At 55.0% G+C, this 12,054-nt stretch overlaps 1 protein-coding gene across 1 annotated transcript in view; it reads left to right on the top strand.

Moving 5' to 3' along the window:
• NCOR2 (nuclear receptor corepressor 2) overlaps window positions 1–12,054 on the top strand; it is a 172,146-nt gene that overhangs the window by 31,453 nt on the left and 128,639 nt on the right. The window contains 2 exon segments of the mRNA XM_087857429.1: window positions 5,853–6,032; window positions 10,423–10,536. Coding sequence (XP_087713555.1) covers window positions 5,853–6,032; window positions 10,423–10,536 — 294 coding nt within the window.

The raw sequence follows: 12,054 nt of genomic DNA, 5'->3' as shown, positions 1-12,054 counted from the left end.
TGGTGTCCATTTTGCACAGAGGAAGCTGACGGAGATGCTAATGGAGGGATCCCAGCCAGTCACCCAGGTGCCCCTGAAGCTGTTGTACTGTCACTGCTGGGGATGGGACAGGGACTGGGGCCCGGTGACATGCTCATCCTTGGCCGGCTGAGTGATGGAGGTCACCTCTGCCCGTACTGAGTATTTCCATTCAGCTTCTTCACAACCGTGGGGACATATGTTAGCTCATTAACAGCTTCCCAGCTGCTGGGTGAGGTCAGTGCTCCTCTTACTGCAGCACTGGTGGGAGTGGGAGCCAGGCTGGGCAGTGGAAGTGGCCCACTTGGGCCTTCTGGGTCCTCTTCTCTGCCTGATGCTGGACAGGATTTAATGGTGGGATTTCTGGCCAAGGCAGGTGCTTTACTGGGGGGCTGGCACAGAAGGGGTATCCCGTGGTGGTGGTGATGATGGTACGTTAACATTAAGTCATCGTGCCAGGTAGCGTGCCAAGTGTGGGCATCATTCTGTTGCATCTTCTAGCCCCGTGAAGTGTGATCACAGAGCATACTTATAGCGGGGCCCCAGCCTGAGGGAGAAAGCCACTCGTCCACCATCCCTGGGAAGTGGCCACTGAAGCCACCTAGCTGTCCTGCCGTGGGCTTCCCCTCTGGTCCCCCTAGCGGGCCATCCGCCTCCCTCCTCCCAGTGCCTGCTGTCCCCCCATTGGCACCTGAGTTTGTGCCCTCCCCCTTGCTTCCTGACTGCTCAGTTTCCTGGGAGGGATGTTGCCATTAGGAAAGCTATTTCCCTAAGCGGGTCTTGGATGATAGGCGAGTGGAATATGTGTGAAGGGGTGTAGGACCATGTCAGTGGCCAGGCCAAGGGCCATGCCAGGCAGCTTTGATTTCCTCCCTAGGGACTGGAGCCCCCAGTGGGTTGTGCCCCCTGCTCCTGTCCAGTTCTGCCTAAAGAACAGGCCGACAGTTGTCTCTGGCCAGCCCCCATCAGGCCTCTGCTGCTCACCCATACCGGCCTCTGGAATAGTGGCTCAGAGCCTTCGGGCCTTTGGGTTCTTCTAAGGGTCTCTGTGCCTTGCAGTGGCTCTGTGAGCTTCTGTTTGTCCCTCTTCTTGCAGCTCCCTGGGGAGTCTTAGTCTTTGTGTCCGTTTCTGTCTGTCTCTGTGTCTCTGTCTTCTCTTCCTGGACCCTGGGGGTCAGGGGAGTAATGGGCCCAGTATTGGGGCCTGCCTGGACCAAGTACTGTAATTGCTCCAGGCTGCTTGCTAATAAGAGCATTTGGAAAGTTTGAGCAGATTTTGGGCAAGGGAAGAAGCCAGGGGAGAGCACAGCTCTGAAAGTGCTCAGATGTTTTTTGCGTCTGCTTTGTGGAATTTAGCTGGATGCATGAGACAGGAATTCAGTGGGATTTTTTTTTACAGCCCTGACCTGCCCCCCAACACCAGCTGTGTTCCTTTTTCTTATAAAAGTGTTCTGTTTTATAATGCTTCCCTGCCCTTGAGCCTCTGGAGTTTTGTGGTATCAGGCTTCCTTTGGAATTCATCAGACTTTGTTTTAGGTGAGTGTAGAGTCATCATACATAGAACCGTTTCTGAAAGTCCCTTTGTCTGTTGGGCCTCTGTTGGCTGAAAGGGACAGAAAACCCATGTCAGACTAATTTAAGAATGAGTCCTGGCTCATGTAACTGGAATCCAGGGTTTGTGGACTTCAGGCACAGCTCGATCCAGGTGACATGATATCACCAGGTTCCCATCTCTGTCCCTCTCTTGGGTCTGCCATCTTCTGTGTGGTCTTGGTGTGTTGACAAGAAGGCATTTTGTGACTCCAGGCCTTCCTCTTTCCATGTTCAAGGCCAGCATAAAGGGAGAGCTTTCCCTCCATCTCCACATTTCCAGCCATAGCTGTTTCTCTTCTTGCCTGTGCGTGGGGGCCTTGTCCGTCCTAGAACCCCTCATTGTGACTCCAGAGTGGACTGTGAGTGCCTGAGGCCGGCTCTGCCCCTGCCTGAAGCTGGGACGTGGAGGACCTCCCTGGCCACAGGGCTTTTGTTGCCTCTGTGTCTTTAATTTTGTGTAATGGGTTTTCTCTTCTGTGTTGGCCTGAATTGTACACCTAGGGCATCTGATGGGGAAAATGGTGCCAATTGCTACCTGGCGACCGACTGGGTATGGGTTTGTTGTTTTGCTCCTGTGGCTTTGGGCTGAAGTGAAGGCCAGCAGCCATTGGGAGAACCATCTGGAGGCCCAGTAGCCAGGCTCCCTTGGTCCCATTCCTGGAAAACTCAGTTACGGAGAAAGCGCCCTTTGCCCCTGGGTGTGCGTCATCTTTTTAGGTCGAGGTAAAATTCACATAACCTGAAATTAACCATGTGAAAGTGAACAGTTCAGTTCATTTAGTACCTTCACAGTGCTGGCCAGCCACCGCTTCTACTAGTTCCAGAACATTCTCACACCCTGAGAGGGGACCCCACACCCATTAGCAGTCACTCCTCATTCCTTCCTCCCCAGCCCCCGGCAGCCACCAATCTACTTTCCGTCTTTCTGGATTTGCCTGTTCTAAATGTTTCCTAGAAACGAAATCCCATAATATGTGGCCTTTTCTGTCTGTCTTTCGCTCGGCATCATGTTCTTAAGGCTCGTCCACGGTGTGGCACGGATCAGAACTTCTTCCTTCCTTGTTATGGCCAAATCGTGGCCCAGTATATGATGATCCACATTTTATTTGTCTGTTTGGCCATGGATGGACTCACTTGTGCGGTTTTGGTGAGAATAAAAGCTAAGCCTGAATCTCAAGTGACAAGAACCCATTGAAGAAGATGGGTCTTACCCATCAAGAATTTAAGGAAAAATTTCCAGCAACTTTTCTAGTGGTTCCCAGCAGTTGCCAATTGCTTCATCTAAGCCTCGCGCTGACCCTGCCAGCTTTGGGATGGAATTTTGTTTTTGCTAGTGTTGCTTTCGAGAACTCTTCCTGGGTGGGGGTTCTGTTTATCTTCCTTCTTGGTCCTGCTGGAAGATCAGAGAGGGGAGGGGAGATGTTTCTTACAGCAGGTAATGCTGCTGGGCTCCAGGGCCCACTCCACCCCACACGTTTTGTCTCCAGATCCCTGAGAAATGACTGAGTCTGCAGGGAGAGACCAGCCACGTGCCCCGGATGCACGGAGGAAGCGGCAGATCCCGGGCTGGGGGAGGTGGCAGGGGAAGGCGAGTCTGATTTCAGCTGGTGCAAAGGTGGAGTCGGGTGTTGTGGGCAGAGGAGATGGCTTGTGCAAAGGCCCTCAGGTGTCAGAGCACACGAGCCGATTCTGGTGTGGTGTGTGTGGGGTCAGGTGCCCGTGCTCCCGTGTTCACCAGCTGGGCCTTCCTGTTGGGGAGTAGTTAGGGTCCCAAGCTCACCGAGTATTTTTCCAGGGAATGTTTCTTCTGCAGAGTCTCGCCACTCATTTCAGGGGGTCCTGGACCCTGGAAGAGATCTTGCTCTTCTGCGCAGCCATGCAGTTCTTTGGGATGAATAAATGCATGGTCTGGACCCTGTTGCTGCTGTGGGACGCCCTGTAGCCTGGTCTCGTGGTCTGCCCACCTCTGCAGTCTGACTGAGGCCCAGCCTCAGCGTCTTGTACCCTCCAAGCCAGGGCTCCATTGCACGTGGCTGGTGAGCGCAGGCACGTCACTGAACCCTACCGGGTCTTATTTTCTTCATCGGGGAGATGGGATAAACAGTATTCCTCCTTCGCAGGGTATTTGTGACAGTTATCTCAGTGAAGACTCGTGAATTGCAAAGGGTAGAGGTTGGCAAACTTGGCAAGCTCGAAACTTAGTGCTCAGCCTGTTTTTGTGAATAAAGTTTTATTGGCCATGTTCATTCATTTGCGTCCTGTGGCTGCTTTGCCAATGCAGTGGTGGGTGAGTAGTTGGACAGAGTCCAAAATACAAAACTGAACTATTTTGCCACTTGGCCTTTGCTAGCCGCGGGGTTAAATCCTTGCCGGACATGTGCCTCCACGTTCCCAGTTTCCTTGTCTGTGCAGTGGGGACAAAGTGGCAGCCCCCGTAGGGCCGCTGTGGGAGTCTGGTCGGTAGGGTTTGCTGAGGACGGGGATGGGCTGTGCAAGGAGGTTTGATTTCTGGGGCCTCTCTGTGGACGCAGCCTGAGCAGTGTGGAGGCCACCTGGTTGAGGACTTGGGGCCTTTTCTGTATTTCCCCTGATGGGTTTTTTTTAGATTTTATTTATTTATTTGGGGGGGGAAGGGAGGGAGGGAGAGCGAGCGGGGGGAAGGGCAGAGAGAGAAGCAGATTCCCCGCTGAGCCGGGAGCCTAATGGGCCACTGGATCCTGGGACTCCAGGACCATGACCTGAGCCGAAGGCAGGCGCTTTACTGACTGAGCCACTCAGGCGCTCCTCCCGAGTGTTCTGAGCATGGAAAGCCTAAGTCCCCATGCCAGCGCTGCCCACGTCTCAGAAGGAAACAAGGGCAGAAGGCAAACCCAGTGACATCCCAAGAACCTTGGGCCATGTGGACCTTGCGAGGGTCTGTGTGTAGGGGAGGGGTGGATGCACGACGGCACAGCCTCTGATAGTCCTGAGATGGGGAGCACTTGGCAGCCCCTGGGGCTGCAGTTGTCCCAGGGAATAATGTGTCCTCTGTCCTCTGGGTGCAGCTGCCATGGGGGTGGGGAGACGACGGCCTGGAGCTCCTCCCCGGGGCCTCCTCTGCCAGCAGCTGCTGGCGTGGCCTTGAGGACAGCTCGGGCGTGGGCTGGGTTCTGCCTGTGCCGGCCACCAGGCCTGGAGCCCAGGTTTGGGGGCAGGACAATCCCAGCCCCCACTCAGGAGGCACTTACAGTATGCCACGCTCTGAGCTGAGCTCTTTGTGCACGTTAGCTCGTTCCAGCCTCTCAGCAGCCTGGGAGGTGGGGATCATCCCATTGTACAGATGAGGAAGCCGAGGCAGGGAGTGGGTCCCTGAGGTGCTAGTGGTCATAGTGCTGGGAGGTGGCGAAGCGGGCTACAATCTGAACCTGGGGCCTTGCACGTGAGTGCTCCAGAGGCAAGGACTGGGTTTTGTTTTGTTTCTGTAACCTCCTCCCCAGGGTGCTCCCAGCACAGCTTGGGTGCTCAGTAAACCCCAGCTGGCATGAAAGTGTCGACGCATAGCCCAATGAAGGATTCCCTTGTGTGTTTAACCCAATTTTGAAAACAGCTTTATTACACAAAGAGTAATCCTTTCCTCGAAGAAGGAAAAGCAGAAAAATACTGGTCCATAAAAAGAAGAGAGTGAAAGCCTCTCCCCCACTGCCCGTACCTACTTGCGCCTGTCTGGCTTGTTCTCAGTTCTCGTGTTTACAAAACCAGGCTTGCGCTCTGTGTGATAGTCTCTAGCTTGCCGATCCGGACAGAGTGGTGTGAATCGATGTTCGTGGAGGGTCTGCTGAGGCCAGGCCTTGGGGGCTGGGACCTGGGGTCTCGGTACTTGCTCTTGGAGTTTGGTTCTGTGGGAGGACACAGCCAGGCTGGTGGAGCAAGAGAGAGGCGTGTTGTGGGAAGAGGGAAGAGGGAAGCCTTCACGACCTGAGAAGAGGTTGTGAAAACTTCCGTATAGGAGGACGTGAGGGGTCAGGCCTCTGTGGAGTGGGTGGTAGGCTGGGCTGAGTCCCCTCGGCAGGAGGGCCAGGGAGGGCCAAGGCAGGGAGGTGGGATTTGTAGGCAGCCCTGCGTCTGGCATATGGGGACTGTCGTGATAGCCGTCCCATGTGCTGGGGCCTGAGGCCATGGCTGGAAATTCAGGGAGCGTGGCAGGGCATGCTGGCGGGGGTGCCCTCTGCGCTGATCCCATGCTCCTCTTCCCTCCCCCGCAGGATCGCAGTCTGGCAGGCAAGCTGGAGCCCGTGTCTCCTCCCAGCCCGCCGCACGCCGACCCTGAGCTAGAGCTGGTGCCTCCGCGGCTCTCCAAGGAGGAGCTGATCCAGAACATGGACCGGGTGGACCGCGAGATCACCATGGTAGAGCAGCAAATCTCCAAGCTGAAGAAGAAGCAGGTGCGGGCCAGGGGTGGGGGGTGCTCTGGAGAAGAGAACACAGGGGATAGCAGTGAACGTGTGCTGGGCCTGCCCACGTGCCGGCTCATTTTCCTGCCTGATGGCGCCTGGGCCAGAGTGCTGTTCTGTGTGGTGCACGGCTGGCCACAGAGCTTTCTGCAGTGGTGGGAATGTCCTGGGTCCGCACTGTCCACAGAGGTAGCCACAAGCCACGTGTGACATGCACCTGGTCGGTGGAGGAGCTGAACTTCCAGCTTCTTGTGACTTGAATAAAACGACACCCGCGCTTGAATAAGCCTCAAGTGCCTACTGTACCAGCTGGCTGGGGCGAGGAGCGAGGTGCGGGGTGAGGCCAGGATTGCCTACTGTACCAGCCGGCTGGGGCGAGGAGCGAGGTGCGGGGTGAGGCCAGGATTCACAGTCAGGCTGTCGGGGTTCCGATCTTGTTGCTACCACTCCCCAGTGATGTGGGGAGGGCAGTTACCTCTCTGTGCTTCGTGCCCCTCCTGCCTCTGGCCGTGGCCCTGGAAGCTGGATGGGCGGGGCCTCCCAGCTGTGCCTCAGAACAGTCACCTCCCCCAGCCTCGGTTTCCTTTCTGTGAAACAGGAATGGACGTGACAGCACGTCATAGGGTTGTGAGGAAGAACGGGGTCCTGTGGTATGGTAACCATTGAGACCAAAGAAAAGTTAACGTAAAGATTTGTGATACTAATTTTATAGTTTAGTTTTTAACATTAATTGATATAAAATTAATCGATAATCTGCTTTTTCCTGGATCCTCCCAGGCTTCCCTTTGGCATCTTCAGTCTCTGCTCGGACACCCCCACCACAGCAGGGCCCTCCTGACTTTCATAGGAGCCCTCCCCAGCCACCCTCCATCCTGGGGCCAGCAAATCCAGCCACATCTGGCTTGATGCTGGTGTTTGTAAATAAAGTTTTATCGGCACACAGTCACGCTCACACGTGTTGTCTGTGGCTGCTTTCTAACAGTGGCAGAGCTGAGTGGTCACGACAGACACCTGGCGGCTGGCAGAGCCTAAGGCATCTACTCTTGGGGCCTTCATGGAAGTTTGCCATCCTGTTCTGTCCCCGCACCCCTCTTGATGACATCACCCTTTGAATGACTACACATCCTGCCTTGTCACATTGGGGTCCTCTCACAATTAGAGTGTACAGGCAGGGTCCTCGTGCCCCTGCTCACTGCCTGCTCCTCACCGTGCTGGCGCATACTAGGTGCTCAATAGAAACTTGATTGAGGCAGTGTGACACTGTCTTGACCCTGAGAAGCGTCTGGGTTGCCCCTGGGGGATGCAGGGTCACACTTGGTCCTCTCTAGGTAAGGAAGTATGGGCTCCAGGTAGGGTTAAGGGCCACCCGGGCCACCATGGGCAGCGGGTTAAGCCAGTTCAGGGCCATGTAAGCAGCTTTGGAAGGAGGTCCAGGTTGTTGACCGATTTTAAGAAGGCATCGGGGCTATTGTTCGCATGGAAGAGCTGGGACTTGGGGGTGGTCCAGCAGCTGGGCCGCTCACTGAGGTTTAGCCGGCTGTCCCTGACCTGGGGGACAAGAGGTGGGTTTCCAAGATGACGGCTCTGGCCTCCTGAATGAGGGCTGGGTGGTGGTTGGGGTCAGGCAGTGTTTCCAGGGGCAGGGAGGGAGGGAGTACTTCGGTTGCCCCAGGCCTGGCTCTGGGATGCGGCTGTAGCTACAGGTCACGTGCACACGTTTATGACTGTGGCGGGAAGCCAGGTGGCCCAGAGCAACCCTTGATTGTTTTTTGTTTTTTTTTAATTCCACAGTGGCATTTATTTTATTTTATTTTTTAAGATTGGGGCGCCTGGGTGGCTCAGTCATTAAGCGGCTGCCTTTGGCTCAGGTCGTGATCCGAGGGTCCTGGGATTGAGCCCCGCATCAGGCTCTCTGCTCAGCGGGAACCCTGCTTCTCCCTCTCCCACTCCCCCTGCTGGTGTTCCCTCTCTTGCCGTGTCTCTCTCTGTCCAATAAATAAATAAAATCTTGGGGGGAAAAAAAAAGAGATTTATTTATTTATTTATTTATTTATTTATTTATTTATTTATTTATTTGAGGGAGAGAGAGGTTGAGAGCACAGTCGGGTGGCGAGGGGCACAGGGAGAAGCAGACAAGCATACTCCCCACTGAGCAGGGAGCCCAGGACCCCTAAAAGCAGACACTTCACCAGCTGAGCCACCCACGCACCCTGCATTTATTGTTTTTTAACTAGAATTCACAAAACATAAAATTACTTATTTTAAAGTGGACAATTCATTGTCATTTAATACATTTGTAAGGTCAGGCAACTATTCCTTGTATCTAGTCTTAGGATATTCTCATCTCCCCTAAAGGAGAGCCTGTACCCCTGAGCTGTCACGCCCCCTTCTCCCCTCTCTCACCAGCCACCAATCTGCGTTTCTGTGTATGGATTTATCTATTCTGGGTATTTCATAGAAGTGGAATCCTGGAATGCATCAGCTTTCCTGTCTGGCTTCTTTCACTCGGTGAAAGGTTCATCCGTGTCGTAGTGGGTGTCAGTGCCTAATCTCTGTGCCCCGCGAGATTGAACTCACGATCCTGGGATTGAGAGTCACATGCTCCACCGACCGAGCCGGCCAGGAGCCCTTTCTTTCCCTTTTAAAAAAGGCTGAATAACACCCACCGTGTGGATGGACCACATTTCTTGTACCCGTTCGCCTTCTGGTGGACATTTGGGTGCCTTCCAGCTTTTGACTGTCGTGACAGAGCTGCCGTGAATGCCGCGTTGAGGTTCTTGCTTGAGCGCCTGTGTCTGGTCCTTCGGCTCTGTACATGGGAGTGGAGCTGCCGGGTCGTCTGGTGGTCCCATGTGTGATGTTTGGAGGAGCCGCTGGACTGTCCTCCACAGCAGCTGAGCACAGGGCTCCCGGTCCCCCCACGGCCTCACCGATGCGCCTTGTTTTCCGTGCTTCTGTTTCCTTTTAGCCATCCTGGCGGGTAGAGGTGGGATCTCACCGTGGTTTCGGTTTGCCTTCGGTAGCCAGTGTCTGTCAAGCTGTGTAGCAGCACGTTTCATGCATCTTCTAGAGAGGTTCGGGGACTTGCCCAAGGCGCAGAGCTGGTGAGCGATGGAGTGAGGTTTGCATCCGGCTCCGGTGGAGCTGTGTGTCGCCAGGGTCTCTGTGCATCTCAGGTGGTATTTCTCCTTGGTGCCTCAGGGAGGGCCACCTTCACGGATCGGAGAGAATCTCCTTCCTGGCTGTGTGCTTCTTCCACTTCTTCGCTTCTTTTTTTTTTTTTTTTTTGCGCTTTCTGGGGAGTGGATTTCCATGTTTTGCCAGATATTGGCTGCCCTTCTGGAAGCTGCCTCCAGGGGTCACTGTGGGACTGAGGCAGCTTGGCTCTACCAGCCAGGCCTGGGTGCCCGCAGAAGCCAGGACTGGATTTTCTGGCTCCTTCTGCATTGCTCTTGTCTTGGCCGCCTTTTTGAGTTTATATTGCTTTGCTCCATGGTCCATGGTCTTGGGTAGGCTGGGCATTATGAGCAGAAATGGTGTTCTGTTCTGACTCCGGATACCCTCTCAGATTGCACACACCCTTCTGTGTGCATTGGCCTTCTGTGACCACGGACCAGTGTCTTTACTTTCCCTTACCGGGAGAAGGTGGATAGGGCGTGAAGGGCTGCCCTACGGTGTTCGGAGGAGGAGGGTCCAGCCCGAAGAGCACCAGGCAGATGAGCATGAGGACGTGCTTGCTTGGTGCTGCGTGCGTTGCCTGCCCCCGCACATCAAACCCTCGTACCTGCCCTGCACGGTGCAGGCCTTAATTATCCCTAGTCTCCAGATGAGGAGAATGAAGCCCAGAGACATTTAGGCATTTCCCACGTAGAGAGCAAGGAAGTACTTGAACTAGGGTTCCAGTCCACACAGTTGGGCTGCAGCATCCACACAGCCTCCCCCGATGGAAATGGTTCTGGTAATGATGAAGAGGAGGTTAGCCGCCGGCTTTTAGCGAGCCCCCAGCCATGCTGTACATGGACCAGCTTGCCTGGGAGGCTTGGTGATAAGCCCCATTTCACAGACCAGGAAACGGCTGCACAGCACGGCTCGGTCCTTTGCTTTCGCTCACCTAGCTCATGAGTGGCCAAAGTGGGATTCGAACCCAGGAAGGCTGGCTGCACCGTGGAGAGCCTGCAGTGGGCCCTTCCCCGCCCAGCGGGGGCCTCTCCAGGGCTCGGGGTCCCCTGGTGACTCAGAGGAAATGGTTAGCAGCCTGATTTCCTGTGCGAGTCCACTGAGCTTGCTGGGCTACGCGGGGCCGCCCCTCCACCATGGGGGTGCCGTATCCCGCCTTCCGCCCTCCAGGGTGCTCACCACTGCACTCTCACCCTTCCCACAGCAACAGCTGGAGGAGGAGGCCGCCAAGCCCCCAGAGCCCGAGAAACCCGTGTCGCCGCCGCCCATCGAGTCGAAGCATCGCAGCCTGGTGCAGATCATCTACGACGAGAACCGGGTATGCCCCACCCTGGCCTGGAGAGCCCTCACTCCCTGTTCCCTCGCTGGCCCTGGGCTGGCTGCCAGGTGTTGCAGCTGTTGCCGGGAAGGACTGGCTTTCTCCCTGGGCCTCAGCATTCCCATATGAGAAATGGGGACCTCTGTGATCGCCCATGTGTGCACAGACCCCAGGGTTTGGGAGCAGGAACAGGAGGGGGCAGCCCATCTTGGTGTGGCTGTGGCTGTTCTGCTCAAGCGTGCTGATGGGCGTGGACTGTGGCTGGCCTGTGGGATGTAAGGGGGCAGTGTAGGAGTCAAGTTGTAGGAGAGCCTCAGGGCTGGTTGATTGGAAGGTTGGGGTGGGAAGGACTGGGCGATCAGTTTGGAACTCGCACAAAAGAAATTCCTGTAATGCAGAAGACAGTGGTACTATTATTATTGTTATTAACAGTAACAGCAAACAGTATTATTATTATTATTATTATTATTATTATTATTATTATTATTATTATTAACAATAGTAACAGCAAACCTTTTCAGGCAATGGGCCAGGTTCTTTACATAGCAATCCCAGGAGGGTAGGTGGAGTAATTGTTTCCATTTAACACAGGGAGAAACTGAGGCCCAGAGAGGTTAGGTGAGACTTGTCCAAAGCCACACAGCTAGAAAGTGGTGGACCTGGGACTTGAACTTGTGGGCCATCAGGTCCGAGATCATGAGCACTGGCCTCTGCTGACATATAGCCTTGGAAGGGGCTTTGGCATGGTTGAACACAGGGTCTGTAGCTGGCTGTGGGGGCTCCTAGAGATCTGGAGGGCAGGTGCTGGCTGATTGGAGGGGGCTCGGTCTTGGTGACTTAGAGGACCAGAGCAGAGTGTCTCCAGGGGTGCCCTGAAGTGGAACCTGGTGTCTGTAGAGGTGGGGAGCTTGTTATTATCCTAATCAAGCCCCTGAGAGCTCAGCTTCCATGATTCATAGTGGACTCTTGGCAAATGTGCTCAGGGCCTGTGGGTGTGAGTCCCCTCCCATATTTGACAGGTGAGGAAACATCTGTCCCCACAAATGGACTGTTCCTTGTCTGAAGTCCCATAGTGAAGTGTGACAGATGGGGGACCTCTTCTCCCTGCCTTGTCTCCTCTGGTCCCCCTACCTGTCAGGGGTCCTGGCTATCCTTCCCAGCGGTCTCTGCTGTAGGATCTGCCCCTGGCTGCTGAAGCAGTGCTCAGAGCCCAGGTGGGGGCTGGGGGTTGCGGAGGCCTGGTAGCTTCTGGAGCCCGTCGCTGCAGCTGCAGATAGGGACTTACTGATCAGTCGGTTTGGCAATGCTTCCACCTCTTGAGGCGGCAATAGATGCGGGGTGAGACTGAGCCCGCTGGGGGCCTAGAGCTACGTGCTGGACCTTGTGGGGCTGGTCACCCTCTCAAACCCTAGCCCCCACCCTGAGTAACACTAATAACGACCCTGACGGTAAGAGAGCCAACGGGTCACATATGCTAAAGCCACATATGCTTTTGATGCCCTGGGTTCACATCCCGTC

Source organism: Ursus americanus, chromosome 30 (assembly GCF_024610735.1).
Source record: "Ursus americanus isolate L20-20 chromosome 30, mUrsAme1.1.p, whole genome shotgun sequence".
Taxonomy (NCBI): domain Eukaryota; kingdom Metazoa; phylum Chordata; class Mammalia; order Carnivora; family Ursidae; genus Ursus; species Ursus americanus.
The sequence above is the reverse complement of the archived record's forward strand: the minus strand, read 5'-3'. Positions and strand labels throughout refer to the sequence as shown.